Source organism: Rhinatrema bivittatum, chromosome 9, assembly GCF_901001135.1.
Source record: "Rhinatrema bivittatum chromosome 9, aRhiBiv1.1, whole genome shotgun sequence".
NCBI lineage: Eukaryota > Metazoa > Chordata > Amphibia > Gymnophiona > Rhinatrematidae > Rhinatrema > Rhinatrema bivittatum.
In genome coordinates this window covers 107,674,025-107,699,564 of record NC_042623.1, presented here as the reverse complement: position 1 = coordinate 107,699,564, position 25,540 = coordinate 107,674,025, and the positions used below count along the sequence as shown (strand labels likewise).

At 42.9% G+C, this 25,540-nt stretch overlaps 1 protein-coding gene across 11 annotated transcripts in view; it reads right to left on the bottom strand.

Annotated features, from left to right (window-relative positions):
• Nucleotides 1-25,540, bottom strand: part of PPHLN1 (periphilin 1) — a 340,184-nt gene that overhangs the window by 282,116 nt on the left and 32,528 nt on the right. For 6 of the 11 annotated variants that reach the window (XR_003858726.1, XM_029616780.1, XM_029616778.1 and 3 more), the window contains exons 3-4: nt 21,077-21,180; nt 18,313-18,407 (exon numbers count right to left, since the gene is read on the bottom strand). Coding sequence is in view for 10 of the 11 variants with exons in the window: in XM_029616780.1 (XP_029472640.1) it covers nt 18,313-18,407; nt 21,077-21,137 (156 nt within the window). In the remaining variant the exon portion in view is untranslated. The remainder of the gene's footprint in view (nt 1-18,312; nt 18,408-21,076; nt 21,181-25,540) is intronic. The other 5 variants (XM_029616785.1, XM_029616782.1, XM_029616787.1 and 2 more) reach the window with 1 other exon arrangement.

Below are 25,540 nucleotides of genomic sequence, written 5' to 3'. Positions count from 1 at the left end.
CCCTCTTTTTTTTGTACTTTTCAACTGGTTCAAATTGTTACTGCTACTCTTATTACTGGATTTTCTGGGATCATCTCTCTTCAAGTTGTCACTGGTTGCCCACTGCCTGGTGAGTTCAATTTAAGATTGTGACCTTGATCATTAAGGAACTAAAATGAAACTCCAGGGAGGATGACTCAGAACCAATGTCAGGAAATATTTCTTCATGGAGAGGGAGGTGGATGCCTGGAATGCCCTTCCGGAGGAGGTGGTGAAGACAAAAACAGTGAAAGATTTCAAAAGGGCTGTGGATCCTTAAAGGCTAGAGGATAGAAATGAAGAAATGAGTACATGGGGGTAACTTGCTGGTGTGGTGGTTACTACTCTTAACAAATAAACCTCAATTCCATCATTGCTCTCTGCTTCAATGGCAGGGAGAAAGGAGGAAAAGGGAATTAATTATAGACAGCAAATAACCAAGACATATATATATAGGGAACTGCCCCAAATTATTTAAGATCTGTACCATAGAGTATACTCCTTCAGGTTTGCTGCATTCTTTTAGTCAGTCATTCTGTTCAAGCACTTCGTTTGTCAGAGATTCATGCTAGAGTATTCACAGTTGCAGTCTTACTCTCTGGAATGCACTTCCTTTAACTTCATCAAGGAGAAAGCTACTTGAATTTTTGTAAACAAGTTAAGGTCCATTTTTTTCTGCAGACATTCGGTCAAAGTCTGAATTGATATAACATGCCATCTTGTGAGCCCTTTTTCTTTGAGTACTTCTTCCTGTTCTTTTTTTTGATTACCTGACTTTTGGAAATGTTTTTCTAACAATGTAATCCACCAAGTCCATGACAACTGAATTGGCAGAATATAAATATTAATAAATATAAATAAGGAGGATATAGTCTGTTTAAAAAGCTCAAAGCCCTTAGGTGAGACAGTATCCTCCAATCATCTTAGGTACCAGGAAACAAATTGGTGTAAAATCCAAGCCTCCTTTCCTGGGGTGGAACAAGTTCAACAGCTCTGGTCTACAAATGGGGAAAGAGCTCTATTTGGGGCAATTCCCGATAGCAAAGAGTGGGAAAAAAAAAAAAAACCGTTGGAGAGCAATTTAGTGGGGTTCTCAAACCTGTAAACTTTTTTAATTTGGAAGACCCAAGAGCCATTGTTTTCATAAAATCTCTCCCTCACTCTCCCAAAAGAGCTTGGTCACTTGAGTACTAGGTTGCTCTGTGGGGCTTTGATCTTTGAGTTTGTATGGAAGAGACCTCAAACCCTGCTGCAGGCAGGGACAAAGGGATACTGGAAAGTTTCTTTTCTGTCGAAGAAACTCTTTTCTTTGCTACTCTCAAGGATACCTCCTTGTAGTGTAGAGAGTACAGGAGGCAGCAATGGAGAGCATGAATGAAGAGTTGAATAGTGATCTTTTATTAATTCCATCCTTCTATAACTTTATCTCCAAAGAGATTCTTTCCACTGCATGGCAAATCTAAGAACCAGTCCTGGATATCTTCCCTGAAGACTGAAGCCCACAACCATAAAAGGCTGTGGGATCTTGAGGCCAATTCAAAAAACATTGTAGGTCAAATGTACCAGATAGTTCCCACAGTCTTCACCACTGTTCAATAGGAAAACAAATTGTTTCTATTTTTCGGGAGGGAGAATCTCAGAAAATGTTTGTACTACAAGTAAGAAAGCAAGAACCAAACTATGAAGAAGTTATGTGAGAGCTGAGCATCGTGTTTTAGAAGAACTTTCTCCCATAAACATCCTATGTCTGTCTATGATTCACACACAGAAGATACCGAGGAATGAGCTTTGGACTTCTTAGCTCTTTTCACAAAAGATTCAACAATCATGGATTGATGTTGCTACTGGATCTTGTTGAATCCTGAAACTGTTTGAAACAGTATTTAATGTTCACCTTCTTTCTCACAGAAAGCACAGTTAATGTGATCCACCTTGTTTTCTGCAGGCAAATCCTGAAGGAGCTGGTGGACAAGCAATTATATGGATTCCTTAGAGCAGTGGTTCTCAACCTTTTTCCTGTCGGGACACACCTGACAGATGGTTCTCACACAAGTGACACACTGACCCATGATCATCACGGGGTTAGATGTAAAAGTACAGTTTGCATCCACGGGAACCCCCCTGACCCACAATAATGGATGTAAAGCAGAATTATGACATTCCCCATACAAATCACCCTACAAAAAAGATATTCTGGTTCTGGTGTCATCTCAGTAACAGCAACTCAAACTCCTTCTACTTCCAGGCTCAATAGCCCTACTTATGAAAAGACAGCAGTTTACCACCAATGCATGTCCTCTTGAGAAAACACAACAAATAAGACTGATAAAACTCTTACATGCTAGTAAAATATCTCATCTCGGTAACAGACACAGAACCGACCTAACATACTCCCAGGATCTGTAGTAATGCACATAAACTAATCCGCACACAGTTACACCTGTATTATGGAATACACTCAAACAGGAGCAACCCTATCTATGAAAAGGCAACACTATAAATATTAAATCAGGCCCTAAAAACCAATACACCTCTTATTAGGAAAACAGAACTAGCAAGCAGCTATAGCTCCCCACACAGAAATAATTGTAAAACTATACTAATAAGCAGAATAAATGATTCAAAACAGCTATGAACAGAATAACATCCAACAATTAAAAACTATTAAAAACTATTAAAAATTCTCCAAACACCAATAAAATATTTAAAAAAAAGCAGACACATCACATAATATTAAATAATTAAAATGGCAATCAATCAAGAAAAATAAATTTAAAAAGCCACCTTTACTTACCCCCTCCAGCAGCTCTCCTACTCCTCTTCCATGCAGGCTGTAGCACACACCAGAAGCAGCAGTAGAGGCTAAGCTCTATACTCATGGTCCTCTTCCTTAATGCCCATGTCTCTCACACACACACACCATACCAGTCATGCCCCCATGACCAGTTTCTGTCTCTCACACACCAATCATCTCCCAAACAGTCTTTGACACACACACCAGTCACCTTCCTGAACAGTTTCTCTCATGCCATACACACACACAGGCTTCCCACTCCCGTGTTCTACTTACATATACGAGCTTCTCACTCTCATAATCACTTTCTCTGTCTCACACACACACACTCACCAGTCTCTCACTCCCATGCTTGTTCTCTCCACATGCACAGGCTTCTCATTCCCATAATCACTTTCTTTCTCTCTCACACACACACAAACACACACCAGTCACCTGATCTCTCTCATGCATACACACACACAGGCTTCCCACTCCCATCTTCTTTCAGATATACAGGCTTCTCACTCCCATGCTGTGTCTCACACACACACCCAGGTTTCTCACTCCCATGCTCACTCTTCACATGCACAGGCTTCTCATTCCCATAATCACTTTCTCTCTGTTACACACACATACACACACCAGTCTCTCTCTCATTTCCATGCTCGCTCTCCACTTCACAGGCTTCTCATTCCCTGAATCACATTCTCTCTCTCATATTCACACACACCAGTCTCTTTCTCTCACACACACACCATCACCTTACCAACCAGTCTCTCGCTCTCATGCATGCACACACACACAGGCTTCCCACTCCAATGCTTTCTTTCACACACACCCCCCCCCAACAGCAGGCTTCTTACGCCCATGCTTTCTCACATACCCAGATTTCTCACTTCAATGCTTTTTCTCTCTCACACACACATCAGTCACCTCCCTGACTAATGTCTCACACTCTCACATACACATCAGTCATCTCCTTGAGCAGTCACTTTCATTGTCTCTCACATATACACATACATCAGCTCTCTGACCAGTTTCTCTCACTCACACACATGCTCTCAATCACACGCAGGCTGGCTGCTTCTTTCTCTCACTCACTTCCTCTTCCCCGCCCCTCTCCGAGCACAAATGGTAGCTGCAGCAGCCTCCTCCTCCAGCCCCCGCAAGCCAAGAAAGAAGAATCCCATCGGCCGCGGGAGGCTCATGATGCTCTCTCCTTTCCCGATTATCGTCTGCTTCGATTGCTCGGGGGCCGATGCTGCAGCCGCGACTGCTACTTTATCACGCGGCACTGCTCTTTCTCCTTCCCGCGCACTGCGTATCACTTCCTGTTCCGGGTCACAGGGGGGGGGGGGCAGGCGCGGGAAGAAGAAAAGGCCCAGCCGTAGGTGCCACAGCTTCTTTTAGCATCGCTGCCGTTCCCACTGGGCTTGAACGTGTTGATAGCCTGGCGGCAACGGCAGCAGGGAAGAAAGAGCAGCGGGAGAGACCGGGAGCACGTGACACAGCAGCTGGTGCTTGGCGACACACTAGTGTGTCGCGACACACCGGTTGAGAACCGCTGCCTTAGAGGCAATGAGGGACCTGAGGAAGCCAAGTAATTGTGGCCTGAGCTCATTCTTTACCTGCATCTTAAATGAAACAGTCTCAGCCATTCTTTGTATGAAAGAAGAAAAGAAATTTCTCTGGAGGCACATATCCCTTTCTTGAGGAGAAGAGGGTGCTGAAGGGAGTCTGAAACAATACTCCATCTCACAAATTCTCTAGACTTATAAGCTAGATCCCAATTTCAAACCTAGATGCCATTGATCATTTTCTCAACAGCCTTCCCAGATGATTTTGTGAGCATAGAACCAAAACAGACCAGAGAGCTAGACATACTTCTCTCTCTGAAACTGTCCTGCTTCTACTTCACATAGATGGCTTTGATACAGATTCTCAATATCGAAAAACCAAAATGCTCAATGCAAGGGCACAGGTCTCAATGCCTGGTTCATTTGATAACAGAGGCTAGTGGTAAGGAAAACAGAAGCAAAATCAAGAGACAAACTTGTTTCTTTGGTAAAAAATACTGATTAAGGCCATACCCAAGAAAAAAGATTGGGGCTGCATGACCACAAATAAAAGGAGGAGATATTTAAGAAAGCACTGAAATGGCTCCCTAAAAACAATACTGGTTAAAGGAGAAAGAAGTTTTACTGAAGGAGCAAGCCACATAAAACTTTGTCAAAGTCCTATTGCAAGAGAAACCGCAACCAACTGCTACCATAGACAAAAATGAACTTAGAAGGCTTCAAGCATGCCCGGAAAAGTTTGTGAAAGTTTTTCAAAACTCCCTACTAAATCACACATCAGCACTTTCAGAATATTTCATCCACTTGTGTGGATGTTTAATTCTGCTTTTCCTCAAGAAATCTATAAACAAAAAAGTTATAACAACTGCATGCCAATTTTCTTTCTGACTTTAGCAGGTGAGTAAATACAAATTCATAAACACAAGAAATCACATTATGTCCCAGGAGGGCAAGAAAAGAAGGCTAAAGCATCAACTCTCAACCTCTCTCGCTCCAAGGGGCACTAACAAAAAAAAGTTGCAAATACTCACACTAAAATCTTATTTGAACCTAAGAATGTAAGTCTTCTTATACAACCAAGGAGAAAAGTCTGAAAATATTCAGAAATAAGATATGCAAAAAACATTTCTATAAAGTTCACATTTGTCCTGAGCTGTTCTCGCAGAGCTAAAGGAGTCAGCAACATGGTTTAGACTTCAATAGTGAGTAAAGCTCCAGGGAAGCAAGAAGCAAGGGAATGGAGGAGAGGGAAAGAAACAGGATGAACTTGAGATAAGAAACTCGGTAAGGAAAAAGAGAAGGAACAGGTGGCTAGATGCTGGACTGGGGCGAGAACGAAAAGGGATAGAAGACACACAACAAATGAGAAAAGTTTGGCAAAATGAAATGAAAAAACACAACTGAGATGGAAAAGCAACGAAAGAAGAAGAAAACAAGCAGAGCATAAACAGACAAAAAAGAATGGAAGATTGTCAGATTAAAAAAAACAAAACAAAAAACAACTGTATGCTGATTTATTTCTATACTAATTTTACCAGTTACCAAATTATTATATGTTTTCCATAGGAATCCCAAAGCACTGTACAAATATCACACATAAAACAGCAAATAAAATAAAAGTATGCCTACATTTTTCCCAAAATGTTAATAAGACACCTCCCAGACAATCTGCTCAGTCAAATTAAGGCCCATTCTTGGTTGATGGCTGGAAGGAAAAGTTTCCTTTAACACTAATTTCCGCCAGCAATTCTGTCAGCAGGGGTCATCACAGCAGCAGCAGCCAATTTCCCTTCCCACCTATGGCACCCCATGTAGTTAATATAGTATAAGGAGCAAAGTGCATACATCAATTTCAATGATCAATATTTATTTAACAATGACACAAAAAACTTTCAATAATTAAAGTGGCAAATATAAATAGCGTACTGGCATCATCCAAACAACAAACTTTTCAAGCATTATTTATACATGCAAACACTTTCCATATAATAAGCATTAAATTAGTTCATAACCCATTACACCACCATAAAAAACAAATATTCATAGACACATGAAGTACTTCCTCACTCACCAATAACATATATAAAACCCATAAAACTTAATCTCACCCAAAGTAAAATGTATTATCTCCACAGTATTATTTTAGAAACATACATTTTAAACCCTTTCATATACATCTAGCATCCTTTTAAATATTTAAACAATAAAGGATGTAAAGCATCGCTAGGGCTAACAACTTTCAATGCAGGAGAATTTCAGAACTACAAAAGTTTTTCACTTTTATTCAATTTCTACTTCAGTGGTAAATTTGGTATTAAAACTCACAGCTAGATGAAAATAAAACTGAAAATATTTTGAAAAGGGAAAGTGGTCAATGGAGTGCCTCAGGGATCTGTATTGGGACCCTTACTTTTCAATATATTTATAAATGATCTGGAAAGAAATATGACAAGTGAGATAATCAAATTTGCAGAAGATACAAAATTATTGAGTAGTTAAATCACAAGCAGATTGTGATAAATTGCAGGAAGACCTTGTGAGACTGGAAAATTGGGCATCCAAATGGCAGATGAAATTTAATGTGGATAAGTGCAAGGTGATGCATATAGGGAAAAATAACCCATGCAAAGGTTACACAATGGTAGGTTCCATATTAGGTACTACCACCCAAGAAAGAGATCTAGGCATCATAGTGATAATATATTGAAATTGTCGGTTCAGTGTGCTGCGGCAATCAAAAAAGGAAACAGAATGTTGGGAATTATTAGGAAGGGAATGGTGAATAAAACGTAAAATGTCATAATGCCTCTGTATCGCTCCATGGTGAGACCGCACCTTGAATACTGTGTACAATTCTGGTCACCGCATCTCAAAAAAGATATAATTGCGATGGAGAAGGTACAGAGAAGGGCGACCAAAATGATAAGGGAAATGGAACAGCTCCCCTATGAGGAAAGACTAAAAGAGGTTAGGACTGTTTAGCTTGGAGAAGAGATGGCTGAGGGGGAATATGATAGAGGTGTTTAAAATCATGAGGTCTAGAACGGGTAGATGTGAATCGGTTATTTAGTCTTTCAGGTAACAGAAAGACTAGGGGGCAACTCCATGAAGTTAGCTTGTGGCACATTTAAAACTAATTGGAGAAAGTTTTTTTTACTCAACGCACAAACTCTGGAATTTGTTGCCAGAGGATATGGTTAGTGCAGTTAGTATAGCTGTGTTTTAAAAAGGATTGGATAAGTACTTGGAGGAGAAGTCCATTACCTGCTATTAATTAAGTTGACTTAGAAAATAGCCACTGCTATTACTAGCAACGGTAACATGGAATAGACTTAGTTTTTGGGTACTTGCCAGGATCTTATGGCCTGGATTGGCCACTGTTGGAAACAGGATGCTGGGCTTGATGGACCCTTGGTCTGACCCAGTATGGCATGTTCTTATGTTTTCTTATCCTTGTTTATCCCAAAAACTGATGAGCCAATATTTCTGGGAAAAATGTAATCTGATCAAAAAAGGACTGTGCATGAGATAACTGTGATTTAACACGGCAGTCAGGTTCAGATTCATCGACATTACAGCAGAAATTCTATCACAATGCTGCTAACAATGTCCCTGGAATCTATCTGTAAGGCTAAGGAAAAATATGCAAACTCTGGAAAAATCAAAAGCACTCAGCAGCAAAAGAATGACTAAAGAAACATACATAGAAAAAAAGGGGAAAACATGACCAAATTATCTTTTTTAAATGACTGTAGCTCACAAATGGACACTAACAACTGACTTTGTAGCTGTATTTTATTAAAAAATGCTTTGCTTTCCTTCTTAATTTTGCATTATATTTTAGTATTTTGGTGCAGTATGTTTCTTTTATTTATTTATTTAAGGATTTTTTATACCGGCATTCATGATAGCGTTCACATCATGTCGGTTTACATAAAAACAGGGGTGTGATGAATACAACTAAGAACATAAATAAATGTGAAGAAGAGATGCAGTTACAATTAACAAGGGCTGATGAACTGGGGTACAGGAAAAAAGAGAGATAGAGGAGGTTAATTATATACAAGAGTACAGCATATAAACAAAGTCCAATATATACATCTGCTGTGTAGAGTGTTTATTGTTGGAAGAAGCAGAAAACCTCCTAAGAAAGCCTAAGAGCCTTGAAAGTCTTTACCTTCTCCCTTGTCAGGAAAAGACCTGACATTCACTGACTTGACTGGCTGATGTGACTATTACAAGGAATATTACTTTTCCTGTTAGAAAGTTGAATGAAGCTGACTCTAGTGGTTTGAAGGGCAGCTTCATTAGTTGTGCTAGGAGCATGTTTTAAGTGCCATGGAACAGGTGATTTCACAACTGGAGATTTAGAATGCCATAAACCTGTCATGAATTTGGAAACTAAGGGATGAGTGGAGATTAGCTTACCCTTGATTTAAGCATGGTAAATTACTATGGTACTGAAATGATGAGGTGCTACATCCTCAAACAGAAAGACAGAGCAAATAGCTCAGTAACTCTTTAGGTTTGCTTGCAAAGGGATCTAAAGTATTGCTTTGAAACCACGTGCATAACCTTTTCCGTTTACAAGTGTAGGCTCTTCTAGTTGACAGTTTTTTGGCAGACACTATAATGTCCTCCACTTCCTCTGGTAAGGACAAACAGTGATCAAGGAGTGCTTAATATCCAAGTCGTTGAGGGAAGAAGGATCTGATGAAACAGAAGTCTGTCTTGTTGAGTTAACAAAGATGGATCTGATCGGAGAGCGATTGAAGCACTGCTGGACAGCTGTACTAGATAGCAAAATTGCTTACCTTGTAATAGGTGTTATCCCAGGACAGCAAGATGTAGTCCTCACATATGGGTGACGTCATTGATGGAGCCCTATTGCGGAAAACTTTCTGTCAAAGTTTCTAGAAACTTTTGACTGGCACTCTGAGCCCACTGAGCATGGCCAGCATGCCATGATATTCTCAGCCACAGGGGTCTCCCTTCAGTCTCGTATGTAGCAATACGTTTTAGCAAAAAATAAAATAATAAAATGTAATCAGACCCAACTCCACAGAGTGGTGGGTGGGTTTCGTGAGGACTACATCCTGCTGTCCTGGGATAATACCTATTACAAGGTAAGCAATTTTGCTTTATCCCAGGACAAGCAGGATGCTAGTCCTCACATATGGGTGATTAGCAAGCTAGAGGCTGAGTCATTTTGTTGTGAAGCAATACTGAAGTATGGTTGGTGAAAATGAGGCAGCCGAAGATCACAGCAGGTTGGATGTAGAAGGAGTTGGGGTTATACTGGAAACAAGTTCTTTAAGACAGATTATCCGTAGGCTGAATTTTGTCGTCCTTCTTTGTCCAAACAGTAATGAGCTGCAGAGGTGTGAAGAGAACTCCATGTTGCTGCTTTACATATGTCGAGAATTAACACTGAACGATAGTGTGCTACTGAGGTTGACATTGCTCTTACTGAATGTGACTTTACTCGCCCTTGGAGAGGAAGGCCTGCTTTTTCATAGCAGAACTGTATGCAATCTGCTAGCCAAGTGGATCTAGTAGGTGTACCCACTGCTTTACCCGGTTTGTTTGGATCAAAAGATACAAAGAGTTGAGTGGATTTCCTGTGGACTGCAGTGCGGTCTAAGTAATATGCTAGCGCACGTTTACAGTCCAAGGTATGTAAGGCCCGTTCCCCTTGGTGAGAATGAGGCAAAACTATGGATTGGTTCAAGTGGAATTCCGTAACTACCTTGGGGAGGAATTTTGGATGTGTCCGGAGTACCACTCTGTCATGTAGGAAATTTGTACAGGGTGAGTATGTGACAAGTGCTTGTAATTCACTTACCCTTCTAGCTGAAGGGTTAGTGAATTACAAGCTATAAGGAAGATAGTCTTCCATGTGAGAAATTTAGGATCACAGGAAGTCATGGGTTCAAAAGGAGAACGCATGAGTCTTGTTAAGACCAGATTAAGGTCCCATTCTGTGACTGGTGGCCGAATTGGTGGTTTAAGGTGAGTTAAACCTCTCATAAACCTACTAACAAGAGGTTGTATGGATATCGGTGCATCTCCCATCTTGTTATGGTAAGCTGAGATTGCACTTAAGTGTACTCTTACAGATGAGGTCTGAAGACCAGAGTCTGAAAGATGGCATAAATAGTCTAGTAGAGAAGATATGGGGCAGGAGAAAGGTTCTATGTCTTTTTGTGTGTACCACAAGGCAAACCTTTTCCAATTCGAAGTATAGTTTTTTCATGTTGAAGGTTTACGTGAAGCTATAAGCACTTGAGAGACGTTGGTTGAAAGACTGAGTGGTTGTAAGATCAAGCTTTCAACATCCACACTGTCAGGGATAGGGATTGAAGGTTGGGATGGCGCAACCGACCCTGATCCTGAGTTATGAGAGTGGGAGCTACACCCAGGTGAATTGGTTCTCTGATCGAGAGGTCTAGAAGTATGGGAAACCATACTTGTCGAGGCCAATACAGGGCTGTGAGTATCATGGACCCCTTGTCCTGTTGTAGCTTCACTAGAGTTTTGGTTATGAGCAGTATCGGAGGATACACGTATAGAAGGCCTGAGTTCCAAGGGCGAGGAAAGGCGTCTTTGGCTGGCTGGTGTCTCTGTCTGTGCAGAGCACAGAACTTGTCCACTTTGTAAATCAGGTGTGATGCAAAGAGGTCTATTGTTGGTTGCCCCCAACGCTGAAATATCCTGGTTGCTACTAAGGGATCCAGGGACCACTCATGTGGTTGGAACTGACGACTGAGGCGATCTGCCACTATGTTGTGGATGCCCGCTAGATAAGTTGCCCGGGGAAATATGGAATGTGTCAGGGCCCAGTCCCAAATTTGTGCGGCTTCTTGACAAAGGAGATACGAGCCCATACCTCCTTGTTTGTTCAGGTACCATAGCTACTATGTTCTCCGTTTGAATCAGAACAGTCTTGTGTGAAAGGCAGTCTTTGAACGCATGCAGCACATAACGTATAGCTCGAAGATCCAGGAAATTGATTTCAAATGTTTGCTTCGAGTTTTGTCCAAGTACCTTGGGTCTGGAGACTGTCTATCAGCTCGATACAGTAACATTCATTTGAAGATTTCTCGTCTGTAACGAGCTCGCTGCGCACAATTCGGACGCGTAAGGCAAACCAGCGATATAGTCTCCAGTTTCGCACGTCCGTAGCGCTTCTTAAAACAGACGCGTAACCCTTCCCCACCCGGCATGTAAATGAACGAATTAGCTGTATAATGAAGGAATTAGCTATTCCCCTCCGATACCGTAACGCGCGCTCAGGTTATCTCATTAGTAACGCACTGTTTTGCCGCGGCCGTAACGTGTTAGTTTACCGCCTCCCCCTAGTAGGAGTTAGGACTGTGAGTCTAGTAACAAATCCATCGACAACCGCTTAAGACACTCAAAAACAATAAAACACAATAAAAAAAAAAAAGCGATACAGAGATGATCGAGAAAATGTAATGATGTGGGACACATAAAACCTGTCAGAAAAAAAAATAAAAATTTTTAAATACCTGTCGGAGGGCCGCGTGGGTCCAGGCGGCTGGCGGCGGGTGGTCGCGTGTTTAATCTAGGCCGCGGGCGGGTGGGCGCCTGTTCCAGGCGGCAGCGGCGGCGGGGGGACACGCGTTAGTTCGAGACGGTCGGTGGGCGGCGGGTGGTCGCATGTTAAATCTAGGCCGGGTCCGCACAGGCGCGCATTCATTCACTGCCGGTGGGGGCTGCCTCTCCGGCAGCCCCCACCGGCAATGAATGAATGCGCGCCTGTGCGACCCCTGCGATTCGGCGCTCAAGGCAGTCACATGCCGTGACGTCACGGCATGTGACTGCCTTGAGCGCCGAATCGCAGGGATCGCATTCATTCACTGCCGGTGGCAGCCCCCACCGGCAGTGAATGAATGCTGTGACTGCCTTGAGCGCCGAATCGCAGGGGTTGCACAGGCGCGCATTCATTCAGGCGGAGCCGGCTGCTTTCGCCGCCGGCTCCTCCGCCTGGATGAATGAATGCGCACCTGTGCGACCCGGCCTAGATTTAACACGCGACCGCCCGCCCGCCGTCTCGAACTAACGCGTGTCCACCCGCCCCCGCCGCCGCCGCCTGGAACAGGCGCCCACCCGCCCGCGGCCTAGATTAAACACGCGACCACCCGGCTCCCGCCGCCAGCCGCCTGGACCCACGCGGCCCTCCGACAGGTATTTAAAAAAATTTTTTTTGAACACTCAGGTTTTTACATATTTTGGTATTTTTTTTTTTCACTTCATGGTGCCTGTCATTTCAAATGTCATTTGAAATGACATTTGAAATGACAGGTACCAGCGCACCCTGGTTACTGTATAGGCGCTGTATTAAGCGCCTATACAGTAAAATGGGTTACGCGGGCATAACCCTTCCCTACCGCTTTAAAGCCGCGGCATGCATTTGCATGCGATTAGAGGAGAGTATTGGGGAGTTAGTGAAGAGAACTGTGCATGCGGGGAGGAAGGGTGCGCCTGACACTGCCGCACTGTTATTACCGCGGCCTTACAGGATCAACCCGTATGTGAGCTCCCCAACCCAAGGTGGATGCATCTGTAGTTAAAGTTATCTGTGGGACTGGTTGCTGGAAGGGTAGGCCCTTGCGCAAGTTGTCCTTGTTCGCCCACCAAAGTAGAGATGAACGTAGCTGGTGGGTTACGTGAATTGGAGACGACAGTGGTTGAATGGCTTGGATCCATTGTGACCTTAATGTCCATTGGGTTATTCTCATGGCTAGTCTTGCCATAGGACTGACATGAACTGTGGAGGCCATGTGGCCCAGTAAAGTTAAAAACTGATGAGCTGTTGCTTGTTTCGAGTGTAGCGAGTTTGCCAATAGGGAAAGGGTTTCTGCCCGATCCTCAGGTAGAAAAGCTTTTGAGAGGATGGTGTTCAATTCTGCTCCGATGAATTGAAGCAGGTGAGACGGTATGAGATGGGACTTTTGATAATTGATGAGAAACCCCATGGAGTGAAGTAGAGTAATTGGTCGGTTGAGAGAAGTTAGTGCTCCTTGTTGAGATTGACTTCTTATGAGCCAGTCGTCTAGATAGGGGACGACGTGGACACTTTCCTTGTGTAAGTGTGCTGCTATTACTGCCAGGCATTTTGTGAATACTCTGGGAGCTGAGGCAAGTCCGAATGGTAGAAGTCTGTACTGGAAATGTTGATGACCCACCATGAAGCGCAGATACTTGCGATGAGGGGGGAATATTGGAATGTGAGCGTAAGCGTCTTATAGATCCAGAGAACAAAGCCAATCTCCTGTTTGAAGAAGGGGAAGCATGGTGCCTAGAGAAACCATCCTGAACTTTTCTCTCTTTAGAAATTTGTTGAGATTCCTGAGGTCTAGGATGGGACGTAGGCCTCCGGTTTTCTTTGGAATGAGGAAATAACGGGCGTAGAATCCTCTGCCCTGCTGAGGCCGGGGCACCGGTTCTACAGCTCTGGCTCTCAGAAGGGTGGATAATTCTGCTTGTAGATGAATTATGTGAGTTTTGTTAACGAAAGAGGTTTTGGAGGAGAATCTTTTGGAGTTGAGAGCAAATTGAGTTGGTAACCTCGAGATATTATTGAGAGTACCCATTGGTCTGTTATCTGAAACCAATGGTTGTAGGAGGAGGAAACTTAGCCTCGTACTGGTTCGGTTTTGGATTGTGGAAATGGCTTTGGTCTCTGGTGGTGGCCTCAAAAACCTGCAGCCAGTCCAGTCTGCAGTGGCGGTTGAGGCCTAGCAGCTCTAGGTTGTCTGGGTTGAGATCTTTGCTGTGGACGAGAAGATCTACCCCTGGATGCTGGTGGATAATAACGTCTCTGCCTGTAGAAAGGTTTTCGAGATTCTTTCCTTGGTGGACGGCGAGACGGTGATGAAGCAGAGTCTTGCGGAACTGACGACAGTTGGCGCAATGTCTCCGTGTGTTCTTTCAGTTGGGGCACGGCATCCTGCACTTTCGAGCCAAAGAGGTTGTCACCTATGCAGGGCAAATCCACCAGTTTTTCCTGTACCTCAGGCCTAAGGTAAGAGGCTTTTAACCATGCCCAGTGATGTGCACTTATTCCTGAAGCTGCTACTCTCGAAGCTGTTTCAAAGTTGTCGTAGGCGACCCAGACTTCATGCTTTCCAGCTTCAAGTCTTTTGTGTATTATGGCCTGAGCTGCCTCCTGGTACTGCTGAGGTAGGGAGTTGGAAAGTTCCTGCATCTGCTTCCAAAGATTCCTCTGCTTTGCGTCATATATAGTTGATAGGACGCAATCCTTGAATTGAGCATAGCTCCTTGATATATTTTTCTGCCTAAGGAGTCCAGGAATCTATGGTCCTTTCCAGGAGGAGTGGAGGAATGAGGTCTTACTCTTTTTGACTTCTTTTGAGCCGACTCGACCACAACCAATTGATGTGGTAATTGTGATTTTTGGTAACCAAGAACATGTTGGACCAGATAGGTGGTATCTACTCTTTTATTAATAGGTGAAACCGAGCATGGATGTTCAGAGTCTATGATGCAACTCCAAAAGTACCTCGTGGACCAGGAATGGCCATGACCTCTTTTGGAGGGTCCACGAACTATAAGACTTCTAAAGTCTGCTGTCTCGTATCTTCCTCAGACACTAAGTTGAATGGTATTGTGTCTGCCATGTCCTTTATAAAATTAGTGAAGGACAAGTCCTCTGGTGGAGATTTCTTCCTGCCTTCCGGAGGAGAAGGGTCAGACATGAAGCTTTCCGACAAAGTATCAGTATGCTTGTCTTCCCATGAGTCATATGGTTCTTCTCTGGAAGGGGAAGTGGGAGAAGACCTCGGTGGTCGAAAAAGTTCTGAAGGCCCTGGCTGATGATCATCGATAGGTCTCTGTCCAGGAACTTCCTCAATTGGTTTACTTGGGATAGACTTCGGTGGAAGAGCACAGACAATGGCGTCGAATCTATCCATCAGTAGTTGAAATAAAGCCAATGCTGGTTGACTTGGAGCCCCAGGTAGTGGCATCGGTGTCGTCTGGGTTGGTTCCGGCATTGGTCCGGGTACCGGCATCGGTAGGAGCACCGGTATCGACACTGGTGTCGGCGAGGGCATCGGCGTCGATGCACTTGTAGCACCGCTTGGTGGATAAATCCGCTCAATTCCTCCGTGATAGCTGATGCAGGCAGAGCAGCTACATGTGGTGGCGGTGGGGGCATTATCAGTCCTTCCACAGGGCCCTGTGGAGGTTCGATGGCTGGCACCTCAACAAAAGGTGAATGCCTCGGTGTCGAAGGCCTTGGCGTTTCCTGCAGGCGAGGCTGCTTGGCGGTCGATTTCTCCAGGGATAACAGAGATTCCAGAATCGATGGATGGCGATGTCGATGTTTCGGTTGATGTTCCGCCGCTCACTTAGTCGATGCAACGGATGGGGTCAGTGATAAACGGTCCCCTGAACCTTCCGGATGACGTTTTTTAAGGATCAGTCATTTCAAAACTCCGGCTGGAGATGACTGAGTGGACGTCAATGGAGAAGGTAAAAGTTGAAGATGGAACAAGTGTTCCATCTTTTCTTGTCGCGCCTTCCAACCTTTAGCAGTCATTTCAGCACATTTTGGGCAAGATGTTACATCGTGCGATTGGCCCAAGTAAAGTACACATTCGAGGTGTGGGTCCGTAATGGAATGGTCAGATTACAATTGTGGTTTAATTCAATCTTGGTAGGAATCCCTCATAATTCATTTGGTGCCATTGAAAGAATTGGCAGATTACAATTGGGACATTTTTTGAATCCCGTAGCCATGCTACAGTCGACAGCCGTCGATGAAAATGTGAAGAAAAATGAGTTTACTCGAATGAATCGGAATGAGAAAACTTTACTCACCCGGCCGGTGTTAACGAGGGAGACCCCGATATGGGAGAGAAATTATCACTTTTAAATCTGATTTTTAGTCAGAATTGTGTGAGAAAACTCACACAGGCTCCTGCTCCGCGATGCCAAAAGCAGCGCGAAAAAACGAAGACTGAAGGGAGACCCCTGTGGCTGAGAATATCATGGCATGCTGGGCATGCTCAGTGGGCTCAGAGTGCCAGTCAAAAGTTTCTAGAAACTTTGACAGAAAGTTTTCCGCAATAGGGCTCCATCAATGATGTCACCCATATGTGAGGACTACATCCTGCTGTCCTGGGATAAAGGTTAATCATACCTGTCTAGGTCATGCTGGAGCTATGAGGATCAGATGGGCCCAAGTCTTTGAACATGTTTTGCATTGTTCTGGCCATCAATGGAATTAGCAGAAGGCGTAAATGAGATCTGCATTCCAACTGAACAGAAAAGCGTCCTGAGTGGATCTGTGTTTGCTGAGAAGAATGGAGCAAAACTTTTCCGGTTTTCTGTTTTGCTCTAATGTAGACAGGTAGATTGCTAGAAGTCCCCATAAACAGAACACTCTGTTGGCCGTTGACTGTTGCAGAGACCATTTATATGGTGAAAAAACTGCTAAGTAATCTACTAACATGTTGGAGATTCCTGGAAGGTAGGTCACTTACAAGACAGCGTGATGTTTGCACACCCATTCCCAAATCTTTATCACCTCATGGCAGAGTGTCCATGTTTTACAGTACACAGCTAGCAGGAGGGCCACGCAAGCTGCCTCACTTACCCTCAAATGCTGCTCCAGCCTGCCAGGGCCACACGACTCACACACCATTCAGACATTGCCATGTTCCTGCTCCTCCCGGGCCTCTCTCTAGGCATACACCTATTCTTAAAGAGCCCGCGGTAGGAAACCTGGACCCAGCACTCTCTGATGACATCACGCACTCCCACTATATAGGGTTTCAGAGCCATGATGGCAGCAAAAGCTGAAAAAGTAAAAAAATTCTATCGCTGAGGAGAACTCCACATGCGGATGGCGCATGAAAAAAAAAAAAACAGACTGAGGAGGGGGGTTCTGATTTGCACGGGAAGATGACCACACAGAGTTAAAAAAAACTCTGTGGTTTTTCCTGAGGAAGCTCTGTCTTCCAGACACAGCATGGTTAATTTAACCTGCTATCAACGTGAAAAGCCCTATACAGCTTTGGGGAGAATTAATTTTTGTATGGTTTTGACTTCAGAAATGAAGTACATATTGAAAAGAGAAATCAAAACACAATGGGGTAGATTTTAAGAGGCGCGCGAACAGCCTACTTTTGCTTGCGCATCAGACTCAAGCAAAAGTACGCTGGATTTAGTAGATACGCGCGGAGCCGCGCGTATCCACTAAAATCCGGGATCGGCGCGCGCAAGGCTATCGATTTTGTATAGCCTGCGCGCGCCGAGCCGCGCTGCATCCCCCCGTTCCCTCCAAGGCCGCTCCGAAATCGGAGCGGCCTCGGAGGGAACTTTCCTTTGCCCTCCCCTCACCTTACCCTCACTTCCCCTACCTAACCCACCCACCCGGCCCTGTCTACACCCCCCCCTTACCGTTGTCGGGGGATTTACGCCTCCCGGAGGGAGACGTAAATCCCCGCGCGCCAGCGGGCCTGCTGCGCGCCGGGCCGCGACCTGGGGGCGGGTACGGAGGGCGCGGCCACGCCCCCGGGCCGTAGCCACGCCCCGTACCCGCCCCCAAAACGCGGCCGACACGCCCCCGAAACGCCGCGTCGACCGGGCCCGCCCCCCCGACACGCCCCCGACACGCCCCCCTCCGAAAACCCCGGGACGTACGCGAGTCCCGGGGCTCTGCGCGCGCCGGGAGGCCTATGTAAAATAGGCTTCCCGGCGCGCAGGGCCCTGCTCGCCTAAATCCGCCCGGTTTTGGGCGGATTTAGGCGAGCAGGGCTCTGAAAATCTACCCCAATAAGAATACTCTTAATATATCTTTCTATTTTTCTATTATACAATCCTTCTTTGCCCAAATTTTTTTAAAATTATTATAAACAAAAGTTACTTCTGAGAAAAACAACTTACATCAGGATGCAGCCCTCGAGGTGGGAGGCGCTGTCTTGGAAGTCTTTCATAATCATATCGCCCCTCAGGCCACATTTCATCTCTTCTAAATGCCACTGAAATAAAAAAAAACAGCCAATAAAAGAAAATCCTTCAGTTATTTGCATGACAAAGCATTGGTTCAATCTAGTTATTTTCTACTTTTGGCAAACCATACCACCATAAAAGAAAGGGAATGTTTTACAGACCTAAGATTTTATAATGTTTCTTCAACATTGGGTGGTGGGTCATATATTTGCTATAACTGAGAGACATGAAGACCTAAATAATCTTTCAGAAATTTTACTTTTAAGGGACATTAATCAGTCTCTGCAGCTTGCTCCAAACCCCATTGGTAAATTTTAACTCATGAGGTTTGCAGCAATAATGAAAGCAAAACTACACAGATAGTTTTACTTTCAATATTGCCTGAGGAAAAGTACACACAGAGATTTCTATCTGCTTTCTCTGCTGGTAATTTTCACATTGGACACAATGTACCTATTAACAGTATGCATTATTCTAATCTCCACCCTCTCTCCTACCCTTGACCAATGAGCCTCGTTTTATTCGCAGAGACTGAGTATTTCCCAAGGCAATAGTTAACATTCACAAAATTTATATTTATTTATTTATTTACAAGGAAAGGGCTTTGAAAATTGACCTCAGTTTATAAAATCTCCCATCATTTGTATTCAATTTTCTGTACTGGTATTAATACACATTAAACATTCATTTGCAACAAACAAAAGGGCCAACATTATAAGCCTTACTGATCCTAGCATGAGTTTTAACTCCTGTTTCAGCATGGTTCTTTGGTTCCTAAATCTGATATGTAATAAGGTTTTAGCGCTAGAAGAACCTGTGCTAAAACAGGAGTTAAAACACACAGCAAGGTTAGCGTGTCTCATGCAAACTGTAGGATAAGCAGGTTATTAGCTATTATCCTGCAAGGAGGTGTGCTAGTGAGAAGGCTGCCAAGCATGCCTTCTTTTACCGCTGGAAATTTAACTCGTGTTCAGAGACAGGAGTTAAACCTCCCACTGTAGAGATGAGGGCATGAAACCCCACTCGTGTAGGTCAGGGCAGCCAGGTGAGTACTCTCCCCCTTCCAAGCAGACTGAACCCTCTCACCTTAAAAAAAAAAAAAATTAGCCAGTCAGAGCGGATCTTCCCCACACTCCCAAACTCCCCTCTTACCCATCTAAACTGCTTGGAGCCCTCCAAATTCCCTCCCCCACCCCCGGTAACCCCAGCCAAAGAAGACACCTCCCTCTGACAGGGCTGTTCCTTCACTAGCAGCCGCTTGGGTCTTCCACTGTCAACTGTAACAAAGGACCAATCCTCTATCAGAGTACTGAAAGGTTGGCCTGCTGAAAGGGGACTGGTCTTTTCATTGACAGCTGACAGTGGAGTATCAATTGGCAGATATTGAAGAATTGAATAAACTAATATTAAGTGGACTTTGAAGTGCATGAAAAGCCGAATATAAATCAAATAAAATCTGAAAAAGGGTCCAGCTTGGGAGGGGAGAATTCGCCTGACCAACCTAACCTGACCTGGCCCAGCCCCACCATTTCGAGCCAAAGTAGGAGGGGAAAGAGGAAGGAAGTTGTCACGTCAAGAATTTGGAGGTTTTGCGAGGGTTTTAAAGTAATGGCATGCAAAATGGCCGATGAATAAAAACCGCTTTTTAGCATGCTTTTTATTACGTCTGGTCTATTTGCATGTCATTAGCCTCCTGCATGGACTGCATATTTTAATGTGCCCGTTAAATAATACTTGCGCTAAAATTTAACCAATTTATTACATCGGCCCCAATAAGCATTACAGAAATCTATTTATTGCACGGTATTCTGTGTTGAAGGTATAATTACAGATTCAAAGTTTTACATGATGAAAACAATATATCTGAACATCAAATCTCTCTCTATACCTTATATTTATTTATCGTAAATTATAGGAGGTTTAGACAATTGTAAGGGCTAGAACTATGTCCTGGAAAATAATATTCAGCTTTCATTTTATATTTGCTATGAAATGTATAAAAACAAAACAATCGCTAGCAAGCTCTTGACAGTGATTAATGCTTTGCTGCTGCAAATCAGTAGTCTAATTCACACACTGAAAGCATTAATTGCTAATTGGACTTGAAGGGTTATGTACTGAAAAGTTACTTTTCTGTATTTGAATATAGTCACTACAGGGAAGACTTTACATTCCTATCCTCTTTATTAAACCGTTTTGTTTATGTGGTTTCTCAACTAGCCTTTTTCAAGCTTGATAAAGCTTTGCCATTGATTAACAAATATAGTTCAGAATTTGTAGTTTTGCTCGGATTCATGCTTTTCATCTGCTTGAGCATTGTGCTGTATGAGATGGCAGTGTCAAAGGGTTTATCCAAATGGCTGTGGTTATTCCTGTCTGCCTCAGACCCATAATCACATTACCAGACAAATATAGATCGCCAAACATCACCAGTTATAAAAATTCTGTAACAAACGGTTTATTAAACTTAGAATCTTTGGGTGCATTTTCCAGTATGAATACAAGAAATTGAGTTGAGAAAAGCTTTAAAACAGATAAGATAAAGTAAGCAATAAGCAAGAGGGGGGGAAAAAAAGTCACTGACCCTGTGATCCTGTGGTTTAATTGTGTAAAAAAAAAAGTAATTTGTTCCCTTACTACTAATATTTGTGCTGCTCCTACTGTCAGTTTAATGTACAGCAATGCAATAAGTCCAAACCTTGTAATATCTGCTTAGTAATCTGGTCCCCTGGTTCCAATATCTCTCTCTGCAACTCCATGCTGCTCTCCTGCTGCAGCCTTCTCTTCCTGGTCCCAGCACTCCTGGGAGTTACACAGGGGGAGATGGGATTACATCATCTTACTTAGTGGGCTGGCTAAATGTGCATTATCCACTATAGATTCTATTCCTGGTTCTTATTTTTTTCTCTCTCTATAGTAATTATATAGCAAAATTAATACAAGTTTGCAAATCAAATATTATCAAACACCATGATTTAATGACATGTCCCAAACTCCAAGAAGCACACTAGCAATGTGGTACTACCTTGCCTTATTTAAAGGGAAGGTGCCAGTAACATTTTTTCTTTCAATTTAACATCCCCAAATCCTAATTTCCCTTTAATTTACATAACTGGTTTAATGTTTCCTTTGCTCTAAGCTGGACTACTGAAGTTCTGTCTTTGAAACTGTCACTTGCTGTCACTGGCAGGCAGCTTCTGGCATGCTTGGGACTTCCTGGCATCATTGTGATGTTTACATGCAAAGGCCAGGACTGGGAAAAAAAAAAAAACCCCACCAGAAAGAGTAAATCACAGCAAACTAAGCTGTGAAAACTGATGACAGATAAAGGCTTTTTTTCACATCTGGGTAGTATTAAATTTTTCAAATAAGGTAATCAAGAGCCAAATCTGCTTTTCTACACATATCTGAGTAAACTGGATTGATTTTCCATATATGATAACAAATATGAGTCTCTTTTTATTTTTCAAATGAAAATCAAGTCAGAATCCTAATTTACTCCTTTTACTCTCTTTTCTCCCCCAAATCTCAAATGGTCTGACTGATAATTATTTCTTTTCTATTGGTTTGCATTTTCTAATGTACACCCATAGCCCTTCTGTACTTCACTTACAACCAGGAAGGCTTGGACCTGTCAGATAATGGCAGGCAACAGCAATTTCAAAGAACAGAACTTAGGAATCCAGTTTTTGTAACGGTATCTTATCTTTAAAATATTCAATATTACAAGATATGACCTTTGCTCTATTCCATTCAATTTACATTTGGAGGTTTACACTATGGAATTTTCAATTCATGCTAGTTTAAAATCTACTCATTAGCCACCTCTACCTTCCAATTTGCCTCTGAACTTCAGAGACATCACCTTGATTACGATTAGAAACAAAAATGTGCGAATTTACAAATCTAACGTGATTTATAAAAAGGTTTTTAAAAATCACCATTCAGTGATTAGGAAATTTTCATTCCTATTTGTAGAACAGAGATGGAACATGACACGTAAAGACAAATTAAATTTTGAAAATTGTAAACAAATATTAATGTATAAAGATGAAAACTAGCAGCAGAGGGGTCATGCATGAGGTTCCACACAGTGCAGCAATGAGTTTGTGCATGAGGAAGCAGCACTCCTGCCATTCCCTAACATGTTTTATATTATAAAACTAGGACAAGGGAACAAATTGCTTGAAAATAATTCAATCATATTTTGTGAATAAACAAAAAAATCAAAGTGCTGGTACTGTTAACAGAACTGGCAAATATTTTATTTACCAATGGTTTCTGTCCATTGCACTGGAAGCCTCCATGTTGCCTCCATACCTGAAGTGTTTCTCTTGGTCCCTCTTCCTAATATAAAAAATTAACTGCACTGCAGCTATATATTAGGGGAAAAGCAACAAACAAACATAAAAAGCAAAGGCTTAAAGTAGGAAAGAACTGAAGGTCTCAATTATATTCAGCACTGTCATGTGTATCATAACTGCTCTGGTTATAAATTCCATTGATATTTTCATCACAGGAACTATCAAGATTCTAATAACATGGTTTTCAAGGAAAGAAAAATGGACACAAAACCCAAGGATATTCAGAGCTAATCTGCTGTGACAAATCAGTTAGGGAAAATATAACAATTGCACAAATTTTACTAAAAATTAAACGTCATTGTTCATGATTTTAACAAGTCTTTTGAAAAGATCAAAATCCCATAGTAGATAAAACCCTGATCAATACAGATTGAAGGATTAAGAGCTTTGCACACCATGGAATCAAATGTTGCACAACCAATCTGCCATATTCAATTACCACAATACTTCCAATCTGTTGCAAAAATTAATTCTGCAATGTTAGGAATTATTAGGAAGGGAATGGTTAATAAAACGGAAAATGTCATAATGCCTCTATATCACTCCATGGTGAGACCGCACCTTGAATACTGTGTACAATTCTGGTTGCCACATCTCAAAAAAGATATAGTTGCAATGGAGAAGGTACAGAGAAGGGCAACCAAAATGATAAGGGGATGGAACAGCTCCCCTATGAGGAAAGGCTGAAGAGGTTAGGGCTGTTCAGCTTGGAGAAGAGACGACTGAGGGGTGATATGATAGAGGTCTTTAAGATCATGAGAGGTCTTGAACGAGTAGATGTGACTCGGTTATTTCCACTTTCGAATAATAGAAGGACTAGGGGGCATTCCATGAAGTTAGCAAGTAGCACATTTAAGACTAATCGGAGAAAATTCTTTCACTCAACGCACAATAAAGCTCTGGAATTTGTTGTCAGAGGATGTGGTTAGTGCAGTTAGTGTAGCTGGGTTCAAAAAAGGTTTGGATAAGTTCTTGGAGGAGAAGTCCATTAAATGCTATTAATCAATTTTACTTAGGGAATAGCCACTGCTATTAATTGCATCAGTAGCATGGGTTCTTCTTAGTGTTTGGGCAATTGCCAGGTTCTTGTGGCCTGGTTTGGCCTCTGTTAGAAACAGGATGCTGGGCTTGATGGACCCTTGGTCTGACCCAGCATGGCAATTTCTTATGTTCTTACTAACGCCTGGAAAAAAGGTGTAATTATATCCAGCATTAAACCATATAATAGCATGCGTTAAGCCCCAACTCCTCCACCTGCCAGTTTCTCTCCCCTCCATCTCTAGGCTCAACCACTCTATCTCCTCTCCCAGAGTTTGACACCATGAGAGGTCTCAGTGTGATATTGCCTCTCATTTAAATAAAACCCGCCCAAACTCCTCCCCGATCCCGCCCCTCCCAAAAATTTGCATTCACACCATGCATTATAATTCTTTTCGCATGCATTATCGCATGCATTAATGCCATAACGCATTTTGATGAATGACCCAGTAAGTTCATTAAATCATTCAGTTGCCAGTGCAAATTTAATCTTACCTGTTCATTTCCTTTCCTCAAGCCCTGCTAGAGCAGTCCAGAAAGTGGGTTTACTCCACATTCACTTGCCAGTAATAGTCTGTAAAAGTAGTGTAACGAAACTTCTTAGACCTGGGGGAATTCTGCGCTACTGTGGACCGCAGACTTTGCACAGAATTCCCCCCCTGCAGAAAATGGCAGATGAGACCCCGGCATGCGCAAATGGAGCACACCATTTACGGCGAAGATGAAGGCCCCCAGCGTGCCAGTCGCAATGAAGATGAAGACCCCCAGCATGCCGCAAACGGAGCGCGCTCGCCATTCGCGGCAAACATGAAGGCCCTCACGTGCCTCGGGACACACTCCACTCGCAGCAAAGATGAAGGCCCCAGTGAGCACAAATGTAAGTTGAGAGGTGTGTGTGTGAGGAGAGGAGGGGGTATGAGAAAGAGAGGAAGGAAGGGTGAGAGAGAGGAGGGGGAGGGGAGGATGAGAGAGAGAGAGCAGGGGGTAATTTGAGTGTGGGTGCCAGAGAGAGGGAGCCTATATGAGGAGATTGTGAAGGAGTGTGTATGTATGTGAGAGACTGGAAGCTGGTGTGTATGAAAAAGTAGTATGAAAAAGTGTATAAAAAAGTATTTTTTAAACCCAGCTACACTTAACTGTACTAACCACATCCTCTGGCAACAAATTCCAGAGCTTAATTGTGTATTGAGTGAAAAATAATTTTTTCCAATTAGTTTTAAATGTGCTACTTGCTAACGTCATGGAGTGCCCCCTAGTCCTATTATCCAAAAGAGTAAATAACAGATTCACATTTATCCGGTCTAGACCTCTAATGATTTTAAAGACCTCTATCATATGCCCCCCTAAGCCCTCTCTTCTCCAAGTTGAACAGCCCTAACATCTTTAGTCTTTCCTCATAGGGGAGCTGTTCCATCTCCTTTATCATTCTGGTCGCCTGTCTCTGTACCTTCTCCATCACAACTATATCTTTTTTGCGAGATGCGGCGACCAGAATTATACACAGTATTCAAGATGCGGTCTCACCATGGAGCGATACAGAGGCATTATGACATTTTCCATTTTATTCAACATTGCCTTCCTAATAATTCCTAACATTCTGTTTACTTTTTTTGACTGCTGCAGCACACTGAGCTGTTTGTATTAGGATAAGGTTGTCCGGTAAGGATCTAATGAAGTTCTTTTCAAATATTAGTAAAAATTTCTATTTATTTAAGCGTTTTTATATACCGAAATATGTTGGGAACATCATCTCGGTTTAC